The following is a 23,110-nucleotide window of genomic DNA, read 5'->3' as shown; positions in this document are numbered from 1 at the left end:
CCTTTATTACATAGGCATTAATTTACTGCTCAGTGAGATGTCTGTAATTAAAACACAAAACATTACAATGCAAAATTCTATCGTATAACTATTTTATGATTATTTTATGATAACTATCCCAAAAACAGAAAACACAAAAGACACCTGGCTTTCTACGACTTTATCCCCCTCCCCCCCACCAAATACAATTTAATTAGTTTTAATTATGTAGCAATCAGACATCTAAATTGTGATAACATTTTCTGCCATAAGTACAGAAGATTTAAAGCAATCAATATGCACATATTTCGCCCACTATGCATGGTTAATTTCATTACCGAGCTATTGTACTGTACAGTAGATACACCACTTTATTTTCTTGATTAATCCACTCTGGTTTTGCAATAAACATTCACCATTTTTTGGCAAAGAGGCTTCTAGAGTTACCTTTCAGAAGCAAAGGTAAAGCAAAACTTTATGTTATGCACAGGGTACATGCAAAGAAAGCTTGCATTTTATTCTGCTTTGCTGAATGTGTACATTTCATTATTAATTTTACAGTCAATCACCCACCATGATTTATGTACTATTATGCACTGATTTATGCACTACTTATGTAAAATCTACTTCAACAATCCATAACTAAATGCAAGGAGGGGTGTAATGTATAGCTATTTGGACTACTATAGTGCTTTTAGATAATTCAGCAGCATAGAACATCTACAGTAGCTGCTCCGATTTTAAAGGTAGAGAATAATTACACATTGCACTGTGGGTTCTCAAAGAATCAAACGTGAGAGAAGAGTGCAGAGATCGAACAATGATTTACTGTACTGTTAAGAATGAAAAGTGAACATCAATATCTTAGAAAGGATAATGAAACTTTATGATGTCATGTCATGGTGATACAGAAATAGTTAAATAATCCCTTCCCGAGATCAAAGGTACGCTGTTAAATACTTTCCTACTTTTTCTAGGTTTTTTAACTAGATCAACAAACTCATTCTAGACAAGAAGTACCCTATTGCACAATTCAGGTATTCTTGAAATTACCTAAATGTAAGAAAATACATGCCTACAGTGGTTAACTAAATGTACTCTATATGGTAACGCATGCCTACAGTGCCTTGCCAGCTGCTGCCTCTGATTTATGCTTTCCTGGCTAAATCTTATCAACACAACTCTCTTCCACTGTGTGACTCGCTCTTCCTGACATCTAACTATTGCACCATATCCCACTGAAACTATGGCTGTCGTCCAGGCGCATACTCACCAACCTCACTGACTGCTGTGCTGTCCAGGTCACACTGGAACGTGATTATGTTCTCAGAGTCTTGGATGTATTTAACTCCACAACCAGCAGCTCCTAACACAGCAGGTTACCAAGATGCTTTTATACCTAAAGCTTTTCAGCCAATCAACAGCCAGGCATTGGATCACTTTACACCTATTCCCACTAGAAGTGTCAGGGCAGCAATTTTCAAGCTAAATTCAGGCAAAGCCTGGATGATTCACTATGTCTACAGCTACCATAATAAAAATGGTAAGTCCACTGCCAACAACCTAAAACGGCTTATTAAACACATTTAGCTTTCAGCATTTAAGATGTTCAGGTGCACCCTCAAAGGTTTCACACAAATACTGTCAACCTATTAGCGTGTATTTTAGCAATATAATGTTAACTATCGCACTAAATGTGAAATACAATTAAATTTTAAGATGATTTTAAGTGATTTTGCTATTTTTCTGTGCATTACTAAAATACCCTTTCAGATGTCAGGAGATTTAACAATATCCAAATACACAGTTGCATATCCAGTATGAAACTAAATGGGTGAGACAAACAGCTCTTCTCCTCTATGTCCTAGCAGATCACATCTATGAATTCTATTCAGAATAGAAAGTTAACTCAATAAGAAAGATGTGACTTTTTCTTAAGGGTGTTTGTTGAAGGACAGGTTGTGGTTTATGGGATTTGGCAAGAAACCGATATTTCCATTTTCAATATGTGCTTATAATGTGCCAGGATTAAGGGAAAAGCAGACCGTGTAAACATAGATCAAGCAGATTTATTAGGATCCAGGTCTCTATTATTTGAAAGCTTTGAAACACAACTTTTTGAAAAAAGAAAAATCTACTATTGAATGTTATTGCTATTGAATGTTAGGGCTATACAAAATGAAAACTTACTACCCTCAATCCTTCCTTGTATATCATTTATAACTTATACTGTATGTTTGATTGGTAATTTGCCAAAAAAGAAGAATACGCTCACTGAAATCAGACACTAAAAGAGTTGCAATTAGAGCTCTAGGTATTTTCTCACAAACATGTACTGTACAACTGGGTGTCACCCCACAGCTTGCATCTAATGCCAAAAAACACTTCCTATCTCACATTCTGGAGTCTTTTCACTCCAGCCAGAAGATTGTTAAGCCATCTGCTGTGGAGCTATAGATGTGATACTCAACAATATTTTCTAATCCAATCCATCTGTCAGAATCTAATCACACAAACAATCCCAAGGAAACTGTTTTCCATAGGAAAAAAATGTGCAAAGTTAACCTTCTGATCCACTGAGAATTTGCAGTGATTCTTACTATTTTGACTGCTAAATGTATCTTTTTTTGGTTTTGTCTACAAACATAATACCCAGATTTGAAAAGACTTTCCTTGCTAACCTAAGATTTTACTAAGCACACAATGGTATTCTGAACAGCAATGTTTAAAATAGTTTCAATTGTTGTGTTTTTTTTTGTTGAAAGAAAAAAATAAAACTTTAACATTAAAAGGATACAACTTCAGTTAAATAAAACAAGATGGTGATATCACAGATACTGTATAACTTTCAGGAAAAGTGTAATCACACAGTATAAACGTCTCCCTTCCTTGCATGATGACTCAGGACATCAAAAATGAATGAAAACACAAAAGCACAGACAAGATGTGTTGTCAGTGAATGATATCCTTCCAAAGACATCTGCAGGAAGAAAAAACAAAAGTGAATAACCTTTTTTTGTCTTGGAAGGCAATGATCTGTAGAGAGCAGACAGACTGCTCTGTAGATGAAGTTTTGAAAAAGTGTGCTTCCTATCTACAGAAAACAAAGGAGCTCCTATGTTAATGACTTCTGTCCCTTTTGAGAAGAATGACCAATGAAATGAAATAATCCAGGCATGCCTACTAATAATTATTACATAACATTACATTTATAAACTCATTACACACCTGGACAAAGAGGAGCCCACAGCTGTCAAAAAATAATATGAAACCTTAGAAATCACGACAGACCCTAAATAAAAAAAAATGAAATAGAGCCCATCATTGATTGTTTCATGAACCAGATTTAAAAACTGAAATGAAACTGAGAAATAGACCGTGTGATATCAGCCTCCATTTTGTTTACTAGTCCTTGTTAATTTTTTTAAAGTAAACTTACAGACCTATGGACCATGCTAGGTTTGAAATAATGCTAATAAACTTGCTTTTTTAAAATGTTGTTGCTTTTGTGTAGCCTCACATTAAATATCTTGTAAAAACTGAGACAAAATAATCCATAAACTGTTTGTTTTATAAAATTCAAATACCCATGTAGAAAACTAGAAAAAATATTTTCTTAGATAAGCATGAATTTGAGTCTACTGTGCAATTAGTTGCAGAAGGTCCACATTTTGTCTATAAACGGAAAAGGCTTTAAGCAACAGTTGGGTCAATGAGAGTTCCGTTTTTTTTTCTTAAAATATCTCTTTATCTTCAAAATCCAACAAAGGCTGTAATTGCGTCCCACAAGATAGTGAAAATGAAAAATACAGAGGCCTTCAGAGAGGGCACTCAATCAATAATCCTCCAGAAAAAACATGGCATCCACAGAGGAATCACCGTGACAACGGTTAAGGCTGCGTTTACATCGAGGGTCAGGTAGCAGTCAATTCATTTTATGGCAGCCGCATGCAATGACCCTAACATGAAATGACAAACTGGTTGTCTAGGTAATGTTCTTTTGAGAGAAAAAATCATGCCTTTATGTTTTGTTGCCTGCTGAGCTTCCTCAGATGAAGCCAATATTTACCCCATGCTCAGGCAAAAGAACAGCCATTGTACGAAGCACAACCAATTACCACACGTCCACACACCCGCTTTTGTATGCAAAGGTCATAAAAATTGTAACAAGAACTTCATATATACGTGTCCATGTGCATATGTACAACAATTATCATTGAAACCTTATGTAGGGTACATCTCAGAAGCTTCTTTAAACGTCTTATCCTGCAGATGAAGTAAAAAGGAGTAACTGAAAAATAAGTTCTGAAAGTTTTTTTTTCAAAACTTAAAATTAAACATTTATATGAGGAGGTTATCATGTTGATCAATACATTTAACTTCTAATCCATAATATCTCCTTTTGTGTTGAAAAGTTTCCTGGAATGCAGCACAATTCCTGGTCACATTTAACGTCATGTTTCTAATTAAATGTTTGCTGCAGCCCAAATCATACAGATGATGATGGAGTTTAAACACAAACATAAAGGGCATGAAAGGGCGACTTGAACGTACTCAGTACTCTATGTAGATGAGCATTCTGTTGGCTATAAGTCAGCAGTATATATCAACTGTGACAAATGCTTTTAGGCTGCAACTTGATTACATTCCATGTAACAGATCAACAGCACTAGTGTAACAATATACAAGCAGTATTGTACTTGGGCCCCACAAAGGACATTAATTAGTGTTGTTTACAGGATAAATAAACCCAATCTCTTCTTGAATAGGAGAGGATGCATTTATACCAATTACCCCTATGGTCTGAACACTTTATCTTTGATGAAATACTTACAAATTCCCCTACAAGTGAGAGGCAAATGAGATAAAACTTCCAGTGATTTGTTCAACTATACTATGTTCAATTCTGTGCAAATACCTACATTCTGCATTCTTTTATAACACGATTAGAATAGAGTGATTACCACATGATGTACTCTTTCCTCACATCATACATCATACATGTCTTTCTTGAGACTATAGCTGAAGAACAAATACAGAAAAAAAATCCTGTAGTCTTGTTTATCTTGCTTATAGTTACCAAACATGAAAGCGGGGTTTCACAGGAGTTGGCTGCAAACATACATATCATTACATATGCAATGCTGAGGGTGCTTTTCAAATTTCAGTATAAGCTTGTAGAAATTCTGCACAGACCAGCTGTTGAATGTTGTAACTCCAATTTGAAAAAACAAGCTCAGCACTTTCACTTCTGTAATCTTTACCCAAGTCAGCATTTGTAAAGCTTGCCTCCTGGTTATACAGCCTTTCTGTACATTGAGACTTCCCTGACTTTGGTGTAACATCCCGAACATGTTCCCCTGATCAAAGACCTTCCTGTCTCCTGTATTAGTCTTGGGCCAAAAGGGTCTCCTTAAATATAACTCTCAAACAATGAGCTAAAAGGATATACAGTATGTCATATAATGAGCCATGTGAAACATCACTTCCAGACTGTTATAGGAAAACTACTGTATTAAGGATAATTCACTGATACCTTATGGTAAGAGAAGTAACTTTAAAGCATTTATTCAAAATACACATTGTCAATCAAACAATGTGTGCAGCAAAAAGCAAAATAAAATTTTATTTGATATTATTTTTTCTGGTACTATTATTCTGCCATCAAGATAGATATTAAACACTTGAGAGAAAGTTCCAAATCATTTCCAAAGCCACATAAATGCTCCCAAAAAATGAGTTAAATTCTAATTTCTTCTTATGAGGATCCTCTTTTTTGGAGCCCTAAAAACACAGAGAGCTTAAATGAATAGGAAATACAGCTAACATGCTGAAGACAATGGTGTTTGTATCCGGCAATAAGACTACACTGCCTACATTAAGTCTCCCTTTCATAAGTTCTATTGTCATTTTAATCGAAAAAAATATATAGTGAACCTCTAGTCCTGTGCTAAAAAAAATCATAAATGCATGTTATTCTTTTCATGAGTTTCTGTGCAGTTCATGAGAAATTCGCCCACATCATCTGTGAGGATAAGAGAAGACTAAGCCTTCATCCATTAGCCAGTGAGTTAAGATTTTAGGTTGAAGGTTTTTGAAGAACCAACATTCAACTTTTTCCTGACCTACTTCATGATTGTGAAAGTCTCCTCCAAATCAAAGCCCCTTGTTAAAGGATTAAGAAAAAAAATCAATTGACATTTTCTTTGTTATATAACACACGTATGCAACATTCCAGCGTTGAATTCTGTCTGCTCAGAGGATTAAAGACTTTCAAAGGGAAAGCTGTTGCATCCAACAATACAGCCAAAGAGTGGTTCAATTTCTTCAGCAGAACCGTAATCTAATCAAGACTTAATTAAAAAAAGGCTCATTAACAAAAAACACAGATAAAATGGACTCTGCTTTTTAACCGCTCTCAAGGTCTGATCAGAGAGAGGGTAATAAGCTTGTGTTTCAATGACACTAGGGCGCATTATTTTCCACTGATATTGTGAAGACTGTAATTAATATTTGTTTGCATGTCTTTCTTTTTCCTGTTTTCTTCTCCTTTGTCATACCTGTATCATACAATAACAGTTTTACATTGTAAATCTTATTTTGGTCACCTGAATGTACTCCATTGGAAAAAAAAAGACTGAAAAATACAAACAGAAATGTAGTCTGACACATCCTACTTAAAATTGAGCTTATCAATTATTCATTGCATCATCAGATCATCACCTGATTTGCACTTGAATTAGCTGGCTCTGTGTTTACATTATGATGTGAGTTGAAGTTTCTTTTTATTTTGAAATTGTACTTGGAAACCCCCCACCACTGCCCTAGAATATCTGGTAGCCAGTCCCTGAAGAACATGTAGGCTCCTTTAAAACTCTTAGCAGGGGCAGGACTGAGGACAAAACTGAAAAGAAAAAGGTTAAGGTATTACCCATACTACCTATACTAACCTGAGAACATAGCAGTCCATCTGAGCGGCACATTTCCTGGCTCTACGCATGGGAAATACTGGCTATAGTTATATACCGATGCTATTTATATTCAAAGACTGTGAAATGGATAGTGTGCCTCACAACAAATGCAGACTGGATAAAGAACTGTATAAAATGTCATATCTTATTTTCCAAGAAGAAGAAGAAGTTACCCAAGAAATCTCCATTTCTCAACAAAATGTAAACCTCACCGTTAACTTAAAGTCGGGATCTTATTAACGTATTTGCAACCCATAATTAAAACCCATGTTTTGGCTCTTAAATTAACTTTCACAGTCTCGAGATTTAATGTTTGAGGATTTTGACACATGCTCAGCAGAAAAACCCTGGGAAGAGGTCATCATCATCACTTTTAAACTTACAAGGAAAAATAAATCAGTGCGCATAGCATTGCAAAGCAAAGTCTTAAATAAAGCAAAACAATGGTACTACATGATACTGTATAGGATAAGATATTCTTTTAAACAAGGATGAGAAGGTGCAAATTGCAACACAATTATTATATTTGAAACAAAATCTGTTTGAATTTTGAAAACAATAAACATCATAGAGGCTGACTATAAACTTTTGTTTCCTGTCTTGTTTCTAAGGAAGACAGCTCTAGGGTAGCATTTGTTAAAGATGCAGATTGCAGAAACACACCAAATTTCCCTTTGTAATATAAAGAGAAAAAGAGAGACAAACCACAATCTTTAAACTGAGAAACAAATCAAGCAAAGAATACACAGTGTTGGAGTGTTGCCGTAGATCAAACAGAGAAGCCCTGATGGCTTTTCAAAGCTTAGTATAACAAATTAAAAGGTACTCACCAATGCTCAATGAGAACGCTAATGTTTTAATGAAGAGTACTTCATGGCATATCACATAACAACAAGCTTATCGTTACCAATATGCAAAGTTAAATGCCAGGTTTAATACTGTTTTATGTGCTGAATTTTGATTTAAGATGACTGTAACTAATTGCCCATACTTGATTGCCTGGCAATGAAGTGTTATGCACAACAGTCTCCAACTGCAGTTTTCTTACAGTTGAAAGGTACTGCACATTTATTGTGTAAAAAAGACACAAATGTATCAATGTTAGACAAACACCATTCAAAGATATTTTATATTAAGTTGCTGATATGTTAATATATTTACATAAAATAATTTTAGATCACTTATTTAAACAAATATTAATATATATTGTATAGTTTTGAAGTTTTGAAATATTCCTAATGCATTGTAAAACATCAGTCATTTAAAACAGTATATTCTGAGAGAATTTAACATTTGTAAAATGTTAACTTTTGATAATTCGGGGATACTTGAAGATGGATTTTTATAACATGTGGAGTTATATACTGTAAGTTCTGAACAGAAGGCAAGAGATACAGTATAGGGAGACTGACTTTTCTAAAACGTCTCAGCTATAGGAAAGTTCCAGATGTGCAGTTTCCAGATGATCTCGCAAATGTTTTGCACTTAATGATATTATAATAATGTATAGTGTAATAATAACCTTCAACTTTACATAACACTAAGGGTATGATTATTTTTCAAATATGTGGCCAAGGAAAGACAGGAAATCTGTTATTTAAATTGCTATTGTCTGACAAATGAAAAACCCTCCCACTCTGCTGCATCTTTTCCATTCACCATAAAATCACAAACATGCAGTTAGATCACTCAACCAGCTGAAGACTCATCTTGCTGTTTTCGAACAATGACACTCTGCTTTCCTCTTCTGGATGCCTGGTAACACCGCTGACAATATGCGGCAGTGGTGACATGTGAGCCGCACCAGCAGTGTGTCTCCTCCACACACAGCACGCAGGGCAGTAACAGGACGCGTCCGGCGCAAGTGGCGCGCTGGGCTCGACCCATGAAGCTCAGCTTAAGCATGCTCCCCCGCTGGCCCCATCCAGCCCTGGTGCTTAGGAGCAGGGAAGCCGAAATCAATGTGCGATGAAGGCTAGAGCACCAGAAAATGGATTTCTGTGAACTGATTCTGACAGTTCTAATAACTGCTAAAGAAAGCGTCTGAGCGACTAGAATTTCCCTGACAGCCATTGTCAGAAAACGATTTTGTCAAGCACATGGAGGCAGATACTATATGCCTACATTTCCCACCATGAAATTGTTTCTCTCTCAAATAAATGCAAAGCATTCTCTGATTTCAAAATAAAATCTAATCATAAAGTTGTTCCTGGCAGGAATTACATATATTTCTAAAACCCTAGCATAAGCCTGTCTGTTTAGATTGTAGCTACAAATTAAGGACATCACTTACTACATCATAGTCAAATCCTATTACCCTTCACCTGCGATATAATGTACAGTACAGCAACAGTAAATTGTTTTAATCAAGTTAGCTAAATTGATTGAAAACACAAGTTATTTCGCACACAGATAAAAGAAACACCTGAAACATTTCATCACCGACCAGTCACTAACTCAGGAGCTTGAACTACATTACCTAGTCCCGTATGTACTATAAATATCAGTGGAATCAAATGTAGCACCATTTAATTAAAGAACTGCTTCTGGGCTACACTACCCAGCACTATGAAAAAAAGAACATGTTCCCTTTTCTATTCTTTGCTGTTGCCAGCAGTTTTGCAGAAGCACATCACTAGGGGTGGCAAGCTCTGATACTGATTTTCTACATGGCACTGTGTGCATGAATCACTGCAGTATCTGTTTCATAACTCTGGAGTAGGAGTTTGTTACTGGTTGCATCAGCAAAGCTTAGGCTTTTGAAGTTACTTTATTCAGAGGCTTTTACCTTAAACACTAAAGCAAATACCAAAGTATACTGTAGAACAATGAGTTGTCTCTTAGGAACCACAGTGTGGAGATTCCTTTCCATAATGCAATACTATATCATTACTGATTTCTCATAGAAGATTTAGAAACTAATGTGTAGCTATGTTATGCAGATGAAGACAACTAGTGTGAATTTCAGGAATATGTTTAAAGTTAAAATAATAACTAAAAATAAAATGCAAATGATTTGCTTTCATTTAAATAACTGTCAATGTTCAAAACCAATAGAATGCAAGAGCTTCAAAGCTGAAAAGGTCATTAAAATTATTTTACGACAGGAAAAGGGAAAGGTGTTGAGAAAAAATGATAATTTTATGCATTGAACAGATACAGCCAAACAACAGTCAACTAATTTGAATAAGTAAAAATAAGTCAAACATTTTCCAATTACATATCCAAACACTGGTTTATATCCAAGACTGTAATTTATTTGAAAATGCAGACATTTTATTTATTCTTCATTTACAAAGCCTGTTTGAATCCTGAATTTAATAATCTTCCAATTTCACATTAAACAATACTCTTTGCCACAGGGATCAAAAGTAATAGGCTTTGATCTCATTGTCTCTCTCATGCTTCGGTTGTTTCTGACACTAAGTGACGAAAGGGATAAGCACTTTATTTGAAAGATTTTGATCCCTTTGTGTGTTTGAGAGGCTAAGGAAGAGGTTTATAAGCAGAAACCAAATGAGAGATTGGGGGACTGCAACATTTCAGGAATAGATCCGGAGTACACGCACCCCAGAGAGCACAGCAACCTGACGCAGAACTTAATTTTATAAATAGAACTGCCCTGGGGAAACACAATGCCAACAAATATACACCCCCAAAACGCAAAGGTGTCAGAACTTCAAAAGGATCACCTGGCAGCTATTCTATATAGGACCAAGGTGCTTTTTCATTTTGTCCTTCTAGGAATTTGGGTTTTGTGCACAATATAGAAAACACAGGTTATATATGCAATCACATAAAGGATAAACACGTTACATATAAAGATATCAATCAAAGACAAAAAGTATCTGTGTAAAATCTTACTATGGAGCACTTCGACAACAGATTCAAATCACAGTCCCTCATAAAACTAGCAATAGCTCAGATTTGCTGCAGTCCAATAAAAAGAGCCCATAAATTACAAGAGTGCACTGCCTTTCTGCAGTCTGGTGCTTCACTGCTTAATTTCTCCCGGAAACAGGAGGAAGCAGTCCGATTTACAACACTCGGTGGGATACAGGAATTGGTTCTACCTGATACTGCCAAATGAGACTGGCTCACACGTATGTATACACAGCAGAATTGCTCAGGCTGGCCAATGCATTATACTGCCCACTGGAATTGAAGAGAGGGGCTCATGCATTATGCTGCCTAAGTGAATTACCGAGATCGAGCTGCACACAGCATCAGAATGCCAGAGTGAGGAAGAGGCCTGATCACCCACACCGGCGCGACAATGCTGTAGCCACTAGCTGGCTGTCAGCCCAGGCTTGTTTTTTTATTAATAGTGGTCATGGATGCGGAATTAATTAAAATAACTGGGTAAAGTTCCTTTTCATAACATCATTTCATAATGCATGTTGCTCTCAGACAGGTCAGCTTTAAATGGAAAAAGGATCTGGGACGCTGACTGAAGCTTCGCTAAGCGAAACAGATATTTTTATTGAATAGGGAATCACTGCTTTCACACTATTGCCACTGTACTTTCATATGGAAATACATATATAGAAACCAAAATATAACATTAGTTAAACTTCTTGGGAAAACTCTGAAACATTTTTAAGCTCATGGTAGTTAGGAAACAGTGCCTCTTAATATTTGATCAAGCCTCTCATTTCTATTTCTTCTTATTTCTATCTGAAAATTATATAAAGGCACATGGATACTTTTTTTATATTATGCTGTTTTTCTATAACTTTAGGAGGCTTTTGAAGGCCACCAGGGATAAGCTTCCATGTACTCAGTCATACAAAGGTATTAAGGGAACAAATGAAAATATATAAGGTTTTAAAATATATAAAGTAAATACATGAAGTAAAGGAAAATTCCACACTGAAAGGCAAAAAGAAGAAACCCAGTGTTTCGACAGCTGAATCTTCTTCAGATGTCAAGAGTTTTATTTCTGTTTTTCAGTGTTACATAGTTCTATTTCACATAATCCTGTTGTAGCTCCCTACTTGGGTGTTTGAAGTACTGTAAGTCCTAAAGATCTGCTGTGTCAGCTGCCGGCAGAGCTTCAACATTAAATTCTACACATGTGTACAATAACACAATGATGGCCTTTACCATGACATTGAGTTTTAAAGATAAAACCAAGACATGCAAGTCCATCCATCCAAGCTGTTTATTCCTGGTAACAACAGATCAGAGCCAGCCCAGGCTTCAAGACTACACACTGGACAGCAGTCTGTCACAGGGCACACACACAAGAAGACGATGTAGAGACATTGTTTGATGTGGACGGCATGTCTTTAAAACACGGGAAGCACATGCAAAATTCACATCGTAAGTGTCCAGGTCCAGGATCAAACCCGGGACCAAAGAGCTGTGAGGCAGCAATGCTAATTGCCATGCCACTCTTCAACCCACTTTCAGCTAAGGCAGCTTCTTGGGATGTTCCAGCTACCATCCTGGTTGTCTTTGGCCCTTAAACAATACATCCTCAATACAAAGCCTAAGTCAATGTGGCTTCCTTTCTTGTGCCTGTGCTCACAAACCACGCTTCATTAGCTCACAGCTCATGCAACAGATGTTCTCTGCTCGCCATATGTCTCAAAAGCTTCTCCTAAAAGTCTCCTAACCTATACAAAATTACAGAAAATGTCACATTTTGAATAAATGGTTTAGAATAACAAAAGACCACTCTTTTAAAAATGAGATACCGTGTCAAGATGAAAACTGTTGGGGCTCCCAAGCAGCTAAACTAGTAAAATAGCTCTATGATCGCAGGTACTGTACGCGCATGGGTCATGTCACGTCCGGAGTGTGACCGATATCCCCCAAGCGATGGTCCTCAACTGAGGCTACGATGGGATTCAATCAGATTGCCCAGCGCTCTCTTGGATCTCTCCAAAAACAGTGCCCTCTGACTGAGCATTGCAGGCGCGCAGTGCTGATGGTGAAGGAAATGCCTCTCCTCCAGTCGTGTGTCACCTGTGATCGTCAAAAGACGACTGGCTGGGAGGTGGTTGGGTCAGATAAGCCTGCTTACATATTCTCATTCTACCCTGTGAGAGGTTTGTAGGGGCGATGTGAAGATGGGAACAAACACAATTGGCTGCTGCACTGCAGGTGGATGTAACACAGTACAGTATAAACGGCATTAATAAAGTGCAATAAAAAGATGCGCTTTGTTGATCCTTATGGGATCGTGAATCAAGGTGACTTTGCAAAACAATTTAGTGTTTCTGCTGTTTCTGTTTGGATTTACAAGCAATATAAATCTGTGGGCCGATCAGGCCATTTCTGCTAGTTGCTATTTCAAGAATAAAGGTCAAATTTTGGCTGTAGAAGGTAGATTAGTTGGGGCCAATATATAAATGTCACTGTCTGCCCTTTTCTTTATAGTCTGTGATTCATTTAGAGAGAGTTGTGTGTTTATTTGAGGTTCATTTGACCATTCAGAATGTTCTGCATTCAATTCTTCCCCATAAATTGTAGCATTCTGGACTTTCTGTGTGAGCTAAGAGCACTGTATAATTATTCAGAAGGCAGGGAATTAAACCATAAATGGAATAATGGGCAAAGAAGAATTAGACTACCAACCTATAGCTGTGCCTAAACATTTAACACCATGATCAGAAAGGAATTTTAGATCTGAGTTTATGGTTTTAAAATTGGCACAAAAATATTTTTTTAACATAAAGTCCCACATACTGTGTGATTTAGAGAGCATAGAGGCACAGCAGTTATCACGACGACCTCACCGCTCTGGGGTCCTGGATTTTGTTCCAGCCTGCAATGTCTTAGGCGCGGAGTTGGCTCATTCTCTCCATGTCTGTGTGGGTTTTCTCCAGGTACTTCATTGTCTTTTCTCAATCCAAAGACATGCTGTTCAGGTGAACTGGAGTCTGCGAAGTGATCCTTATACAGTATGTGGGTGTGAGTGAACACGTGTGTATGCACGTGTCCTGTGATGGACTAATGACTTATCCAGATCGCAGTTTGTCTCGTACCGTGTCTGTGGGGTCAGGCTCTGGATCACTGAGAACTCGAAGAATAAGGTGATTATTTAAAATAGAATGATTTATGGATGGATAAACACTACAAAATATTGCCCATATCCTTTACTTAGATAATTTGAAACACCAATAAAAGACAATGATTATCTGTGATCTGCACATTTACATACAACATATACTGTACATGTTCTGCTCCCCTCAAATGGGCTGTATTACAACCCATATTGCAATTGCACTGTATTGCACTGCTAGTGTACCTACTGCATTAATTTTACAACCACTGTCAGATACTTGAATCCCTTTTGTGTTTTGTTTAAATCAGCTTCAACCCTGATTTTAATCAACTGTTAACTCCATATGTCTGAAATTATGTCCATTATGTAATTATGATTACAGTGTAGCCAGGTGGATCACGATAAACTTTAGCACAAACTATCATAAAAGAAGTCATATACTGTAAGCCCACAGAGCCTGTTTCATTATGCCAATTTTGATTTATGTCTTCTAAATATTCTACCTAAAATTAAATTTATTTTAGTAAAATTAGTAAATTACTTACTACTTACCTAATTATTTCAAGAATGCCTAGATTGGACTTTTTACCTACTAAATAACATAAATGTTCTAGCACTAGAAATAAATTCTAGAACTAGAATGAACAGCTCAACCCTTAATAGTTGATATAAAAACAATTCCTTGCCTTTATCACAATCTTTAGCAATTTTGTAAAAATGCAACTGACTCAACTGCTTTCTAAGGCTTTGTTTTCTATCGCTAAGCCGACAAAAATGTGTAATAAGGATTTCAGCTTTACATTTAATTCATCTGCTTTGCCAAGTTTTTCATCACAGTCCCCTATTGCTTGACAGCCTGGAGGATGCTGGATTGCTATTCTCCAGAGTAAAGCAATTTTTTTGGCTCTTTAGGCAATGAATAGTATTTATAGAGACAGAGACCTATGTTAGACTGTAAATGAGAGAGAAAGCAGATGCCAAAAAACGTTTGCATGAAAACCAAAACAACTTGATATTAAAAATCATTTATTGTTTTTTTATAGATGCAGTACATACAGTATGCTGTACATTTAGCAGATCTGTGAATTGTTTAATATTCAATCGGGAGAGAACACTAGTCTTTTATAGTTAATGTAACCATATAAAACTATATGGTTACTGTATATATAGAGTATAACTTCTAGATACAGTATAAGGATAACCTGATATATATATTTCCAAGCAATTTCTACCTGTGCTCTTATGAATTAACTGTACTTGTGAATTTATTATCAAGGAAATTCCAGAGCACTGGCCAAACCTTAATTTTTTTTTTGCACAGGTATCTGTGAATGGTCACTTTAAATAAAAGGATTTTTTTAAACTAATACAAATATTTTTTTATGCTTTAACACTGCTGTCTGCCTTCAGTCCCTGCATCCTGAAGGCAGACAGCAGAGTCTGTGTCTCTGTAGCAGCCAGCCATGGCCCTGCCAGAGCAGGAGAACACGATTTGTCTCTCTGGAAGGTGATCCAGTTTGACTTCTCTGGGGCAGCTGGCATGAAGTCAAAAGGCAGTGCAAATGGCAAGGTGGGGCACTATGCTTTCTGCGCACACATCCACCCCGTGCAAAAATCAATTTTCATTTAAATAATGGAGGCAAATGCAATGCTTTGAATTATAATACAGTATTTTACAAGTGAAGCATTAAGTGGCGGAGATGGGTTCACAAGGGCAGCACTGTGTTGCTGTTCTTTGCTCTACTACAAGATAGAACCATAGAGAGAACCAGAGTGGTTAAAAATAATGCAGAACAAACCACTAACCAGAAGAATGGGTTTTAGCTTCCTAGTCTGAGTCTCTGCACTGCTGTTGATGATTCAAACATGTATCAATTACATTTACGAAGTCAAAGTCCTGTCACTGCCAGGTCTAAACTGCATGTCTATACTTCTATAAGGATTGATCCACAGAAGATTGCCTATTCCCTCATGAAAGTGCAGCAGAAGAGAAGTCAATGACAAGTTCAATAGAAAGGGAGTGAAAGCTAACATGGCACATGTACAACCGGAGTAATTTTTACAGTCTCTAGAAATTAGACAGACATGCTGCTCCAGAACCATTACACTGGACAATGAATCTGGTAACACATGGAACATTGAAAAAACGTCCTTCTAATGTCTTCATTGCATTTTAGTAAATATTAGATAAGAAGCTGCAAAAATGTGTGAGCTCACATCAAGATAACATTTATTTTGTTCTGATTTGTTCTGATTTTTGGGACATTTTTGCTAATGAAAAAAATGACCAAATTGCTAAGCAGATGAGGAAAAATCATGCGTTTCCTGCATATCAGAAGTTTTAAACTATTTAAAAAAATGTAATTTCCTCTGTGAATCTCAGAAAATGGCAAAAAAATACCAGGGTATGGAATTTTAACAGCGTATATGACTGTTGACTGCTGAGCATTCAGTACATCATGCTGGGATGCTAGTCTGTCACTTGAGAAGGAGAAGAAGAAAGTGGTATCAATTTGCTCAGTATATTCAATCTAATCTTGCTTAATTTGATTTGAATACATCTAATCTTTTTCTACATCAGACCGCCTTGGGGACCATTAACATGACATTCCAAGATTTAATGCATCTTTAGTTTCTTTGTCCTTGAGCAAGCTCTACAGCACCATACAGTTGACGACGAGTTTGCACACAGTTAAATCATTTTGATTTCAACATCATTAGGATATTCTAACCTATGGCCTTGCTGAAAGTAGAAGAGACATTAGCAAAATGCAACATTCCATTCTTTTTTACAACACTAACCCAACAGAGCAATTCACAGTCACAAATAACAGGGAATTGACGCACAAATGTAATAGGGTCTTTCGGCAAACACTTCCAAACTAAAAAGCTGTAGTTTAATAATTGCTTAGTATTAACTGCACATCAAGCAAATGGCCAAACAAAAAGCATGACAAAATTATACATTTATGCTTTTAAGTACCCTTATGTTCTTTTCTATTCGGAAATTAGCCGACGTATGAATTGCAGGCTGAATTAGTGGAATTAAAAAAAAATCTCCTACCTTCTTTTTGTCCCTCATTGAGCCCTTTCCTCGAACCATGATTTTGCACCCCGTCTCTGCCTCCAGCTGCTTCGCTGTTAATCCTCTGGGTCCCAGGATTCGTCCCACGAAGTTGAACTGCACAAAAGCACAATAAACTAATAAGAGAGTCTGTTCAAGAAACAACACAGCTACTGGGTACTGGGTAACTGGCTTGCAACAGTGGTTCACTTTGCTTTAAAAAAAAAGAAGTTGAAACAAAAAGAAAATCAATCAAAAACTACAATCAATTTCTTCAACCTTTTTCAAATGTATTACATCTCGTATTTTAGACACTGCAGCATTGCATTTTAGTAATCTTGTTACTTTTTGTTCATACTTAATTTCATATCAAACTACATCCTTTATTTTAAATGTTATGCACACAGGATTATTTTAAGGATAACAGCTTGCTTTGGGGGTTGGCTGTTTTAGTTACCTACAGATATTCTGCATTCTAACATCCAATAGCTCTTCTCCTATCTGGTATCATATACTGACTGAAAAGCTTTCATTTTGAACTGATTAGAGTATAATACTTCATTCCATGACTGTAATGCTAAATTTTGGATTTTTTTTGCAAACAGCTTTCATTTTATTCTGATGCCTTAACATGGGTTTCTTGGTAGCAGTCCTTCCATCAAGATCTTCACAGCCAGCTGTCTTCAGTGCTAGAAAAAACTGACACGACTGTTGTCATCTCAGTTGACAATTTGACTTCTCTTTCTGAAACTATGTTGTAAACTTTTGTCTCGCTTTCAGGTAATTTTATATGGCACTTTTTGCCTTCTATTAATTTGATAGAGAAATCTTGCTCTGCTATTTCCACTACCACTTGCCATTTTTAGAGTCTAACAATGTTTATTTGAAATATCAATTTTGGGTATTTTTTTTAATTTGTTTAGCATTTTCACATTGGTAAGCCTCAGGTTAAGCATTTAGTAAAATAACTTTTAGATTATCTTTAAAACCTTATGAAGATGTCACAATAAAGGTCCTTTTGAGTGGTTAGTTTGTCATAATGTACAATACATTCAAATGAACAATAATGTATTTTAATCGTATTTGAACAGTTCTTATACTTTGAAGGACAGGGATTATCAAGTCAATTCATGATCATTAAGAATATGTTTGTTAATGTGTCCCACAAAGAGCTGCAGCCCTTCAAACATGGGGCCAATTTCCATGCTTTCATTCTGAAGCCTTTTTGTGAGGTCATTAAATCAGACCATAAAGCAGGTAGACAGGAGCAGAGCAGAAAGTCAGTTAATTTATGAGCACACCTAAGCTATCTGAAAGGGCTATCACTTCTACTTTAGATGCAATACATACAAAAATCACCCAGGAGCTGATAACCGATTTCGTTTTTCAATTTTAAGGTCCCCCGCAAACTTGTCACTTCACAAAATATTAGCAAAATCAAAATCCTGCAGTGGAGATTTTCCAGGAACTTGGCTGATTTGACAAGGAACAGCTCGATCATGAAGCCCTCGAGTGGGAGGCTATCAAAAGGCCCTCAGACCTGCCTCTGGCATTGCCTTAAGACATCCCTTATGGCTCTGCAATCCGAGGAGGCCCCGAGATCATTCACACATATTCCATGAAGCCTTTATTTATTTGCATCAGGCAAACATTGATGATGCATTTTGCCTGAGGATTAAACTAAAAACCAAAGTTGGAGAGGCAATTAGCATTTTCTATATTTAAAAATTAATAATAGGAAAAGATGTGAGAGCTTATAAATATCCTAACAGATACAATAATTATCTGCACTGCAAAGCACACTTTACTTTCACTGTGGTGAAACCATGAAATGCATGCCCAGCAATAAAATGAAAAATGTCACATTTTTTAAATACTTCATTCTAGAAACTGTTAATTAATAGATTTACACAGCTCAGCCTTTGCAAATAGTAATTGTCTATTCAGAAGACTCAGAACATTTTCTCTTATATCTGTTTTAAAAAAAACGGAGATCATTCAAAATTGTACTATAAACACCTGACATAGGCTAATTTCAGAGATAGTCCTGCAGTTCTGCAAGTTAAAAAAAGATTCTGTCATAGAGAATTCCACTCGGTTAATGAGAAATTCTTCCAGAGTCGGGATCTAAAGGGGAATACTTAAGTACCTTGTAGTACATTCTATTGACTTCTGGCAGTATGAACGCAGCTAATACAAATTCCAACAAGATTCATTTAGTGGGTTTCACTGCTTTTTTTAAATTGTGCATAAGTGATGAAGGATTGGTAATACCATTGCAGTACCCATAGTCTAGATGCTAATAAATAATGTGCTCACATATTAAAACAAGCTTTGCATCTGTTATGTAGGGGGTAAAGTAAGGGAAAAGGCAATATTCAGCTACTGTATACATCTTACATCTTTAACCTAAATTTTAATTCAGCACAGCTGCCTGAAGATGTGAGGAAAAAATCCAATTAAACCAAGAATGGCTAGATCCTTGATGCTTTTAATTCCCAAAAAGTGTACAATATTCAGGAAAGCATTTTAAAAAACGTTCCCCAAGGGGGAAATTCAAGTACTCGCCATCACAGAGCAAAAAACAGCAAATGAAAACACTTAATTTGACCCCTCACCTTAGCGTAATCTCAGACCTTAATCATGAGCTTCTCTGACAATTCACTTAAATAGCTCAGAATAGCTAGCTCTATCAGGGAATGCTCAACACCTATTCTAGAGTGAAGGCAACAAGATAAGGTCTGTCAATTGTTTAAGTATTGTTTTTTTTTAATTGGCATGTCTTATTTGCCATACTCCTTGTTGATGACAAAAATACAAGGAGAAAGAAGCTGAAAGCTGATTGAAGGACATAGGATGCTGTTGTAAAATGTTGGGAGGCATTACTTGTCCTCAAGCTACAGGTTAAGGGAAAAAACATTTTGTTTCACACTTCAATTTACCTGTTGAAAAGAACCTGTCTGATCTTGTGAAAATCGCCTCACTTACTGGTCACAAAGAGACCACTCTGTTTTTAACAGTGTTTATTTGCACTTTGTACTTAAAACACACCACCTGTGTTTAAAAATAAATGCTGTAGCTTTTGCATGAAATATCTACTGTCTTTTATATTGGTTTTGCCTGTTATCATCAAAACCACAGCCCAGCTTGGTTAGTTTCCTCATCTGAGAAAAAAGTGAAATATTTTAAATAAACAAAAGCACAAAATTATGTGTACAACCAATGCAATTAACTTCATCAAAAGAATAAAAACTGTGCAGTTTCAGCCATATGCAGGTAAAATACTTTATAAAATATACTTCCGTCATCTGTAAAGATCTTGCAAAGCACAGCTGTAATAATGTTTATTGGGAATATGAGGGTCTTTGGAGAGCTACAGTCAACATTTACCTGGTTCTGTTAGTCTGTTAATTTAAATAACATACAGTATCCTTTTATTTTGCCACAGAATTACCCTAGGGAAAAGTCAGCACATGGGTCTGAAGTCAGTTTGTATCTCAAAGCCACAATTACCTTTGAAGAACTGTATGGAACACCTTTAAAGCCACTAAACAACAAACTGTATAGACTACAGCCTTCAAAACAGTAAACCTAAAACAATCTAAGTGTAATTTATTCTGATTAAAAGGATATTTAATCAAAGTTTCTGATAATTTATTTTGCAGAAGATTTGCCATATGTAATGTATTGCTCTAAAGGCAGAAAATCCTCAAGTGTGTAACAGAGCGTACTGATTATGAAAGTCGCACTTTGCACTTATTGGCTTCCATATGTAGATTGAAAAAATTAAAGTTTTCCGATTGCAATAAAAAACACATCTTCCATGAATTGCCGTGAGGTGGAATTTTTCCAAATTAAACATTAACTTCCTAATTGATTCTGAAAAGAAAAAAGATGAGACTCTTTTATCTTGTCATTCTTTCCATTTCTCTTTTTAATTTATAGTGATCAAGCTTTATCTGATTAAATTAAATTGTCTTGGCTTTAGAAGCTAAAGTAACAGGAATCCAATATCTCTTCTACAAATCAAAACAAAAGGCAACAGCAACCGATAAAAACTTGTATAAAAAGTATTTTGGATAATGTAAACTTAGTTTAATAATGTTTAGGCATTTTTATTGTGCTGCCACAACAGATTAAAGATAATACATGTAAACAAAGCAGAAAAATCATTTTTGAAGCACAGTTTCTACAAGAAGAAGTGTTCAATACAAGCATGGGAATAAAAATATTCTGCTATGAGGATATATGACTCAGTGACATACAGGATGAAGAAACTTTATAACCTATGCAGGGGAGAGAGAGATCAGAATTTGACTAGTTTTGATTTCTTAGTGATTCAGCTCTGTTTACTAACAGTTATTTTATGTGCATATCTTTCATTATAGTTAAATAATTCTCTAATTGTGAAATACTTTAATTTCACAGGTAGCTTCCTAGAGATTTTACAACGTGTTAAATGAAAGATACTGTATAACAAAGACAGCACAAAACTGCCTCTCTTTATCTTAAAGTAACAATACAACAACATCCTACTAATAAACTATGAAAGCTGAGTAACTCTCTGCCCTTTTTACATGTAGGTCTGCTTCTAGTTGGAATGACAGACTGATGAAATCTTTCATATAATTTTCTATCCAAACCAAACAGCTCCTGTTGTGCAAGAATTCAGGACTGTGTGCAGTTAATTATTACTACAAGGAAGGGAATGCATTCCTGTAGATTTCAACACATAACACGACTGAAATCAACAACATGAAAATGAACCTCAACAACTTTCTGTGACTGTGTGCAGAGGCCTTACAAAGCCACCTTTTGTTTTAGTACAGCTGCATAATACCCGACAGGATAATCCTAAAATGCAAAGGCGGATATTTAATGAGCGGTTTCGTTTTGACTAACTGTGCAGTGGTTGAGCTTGGAAAAATAAAATTAGTTCCAACGCCCACAGCCATCCTCTCCTCCTCACAGTTACATGGAGCCCCACATGTGGACAAGTGGCCTCCTTGTGCTGCTGCTCTCTTCATTACAGAGACAGAGCCCCCAACTGCTTCCTACTGAAAACTGGAGACTCTGCAAAAAATATCAACTTTTCCAAAACCTCATTTCAGCTAAGGCATCCTAACTTCCATAACATCAATGGTGTAACACCATTGGTTGCACAGATCTTCGAGTTGTAGGGCAGGGGGCTATTTAAAATCATTTCTGAATAACTGCCTTATAAATTAATATTTAAATTGGCTCCTGTCAGCATCTGTGTACTAAAACTACTAGGTTTTCTTACCTACACAGCAAAGAATACTGCTGATTCCACTTTCAGTACAAAGAAAATTACAGGGCTCCCCACCAGTCATCACATGCTTTTTCTGAAAAACGTTAATGAAATTAACTGTCCTAAGCCACCCAATTACAGAACAGTAGAGAAACCTGCGTCTCGACCATAACGATCTGACAAAGTCTCAGATGAGGACAGGACCAGTCAGTTCCCACTCAGAGCTGTGTTTAGAGACACTGATGCTTGGCTCAATCAACCAAACCAGAGACAAACCATTTAGCAAGGCATCAATGCTGGGTGAAGATTCACCCAGTGTCTTGTCATTCCTCAGTTTAGCATACTGTGACAATAACAATTCTGCTCAGGAACTGAGAAATGTTTGGGTCACTTAAAAATAGTAAAATGCCCTTTATATCTAGAGAGAAAAAATCATTTGCAGAAGATGTTACTGCTCTCACTCAGATATTTCAGCAGCTTTTCCGAATTAGAAATTGGCTTTACATAGTTCTGGTGTGGATATACTTTTCAAAGCCTGCTGTAATATATCTAAGCTTCAAAGGCACTGCTCAAGATTAAGACTACAACTGTTGTGGAAATACTTTGATAGAAGAAATGACAGACCCTCTTTAAAAAAAAAAGTCTGTAATATTAACATATCACTCAAATGCTGGGAAATTTGATTTTGCTTCTGTCGAAGGACAAACAAGTTCCAGTGCAATTCTGTTTTATGAATTGGAAAAAATAAAGCCTTAGTACTATCTGAATTCAGCATATGTACATGCATATATATTGAACACAAAACCAGT

General features: G+C 36.3%; 1 protein-coding gene across 5 annotated transcripts in view; it reads right to left on the bottom strand.

Annotated features, from left to right (window-relative positions):
* LOC148820173 (KH domain-containing RNA-binding protein QKI) overlaps positions 1-23,110 on the bottom strand; it is a 127,582-nt gene that overhangs the window by 57,252 nt on the left and 47,220 nt on the right. For all 5 annotated transcript variants that reach the window (XM_088933745.1, XM_088933743.1, XM_088933746.1 and 2 more), the window contains exon 3: positions 17,030-17,146. In XM_088933745.1, the coding sequence (XP_088789871.1) occupies positions 17,030-17,146 (117 nt within the window). The remainder of the gene's footprint in view (positions 1-17,029; positions 17,147-23,110) is intronic.

The sequence above is a fragment of the Atractosteus spatula genome, chromosome 15 (genome assembly GCF_055471065.1).
Source record: "Atractosteus spatula isolate fAtrSpa1 chromosome 15, fAtrSpa1.hap1, whole genome shotgun sequence".
In the NCBI taxonomy this organism is placed as follows: Eukaryota; Metazoa; Chordata; class Actinopteri; order Semionotiformes; family Lepisosteidae; genus Atractosteus; species Atractosteus spatula.
This window is presented reverse-complemented; position numbering and strand designations above follow the sequence as displayed.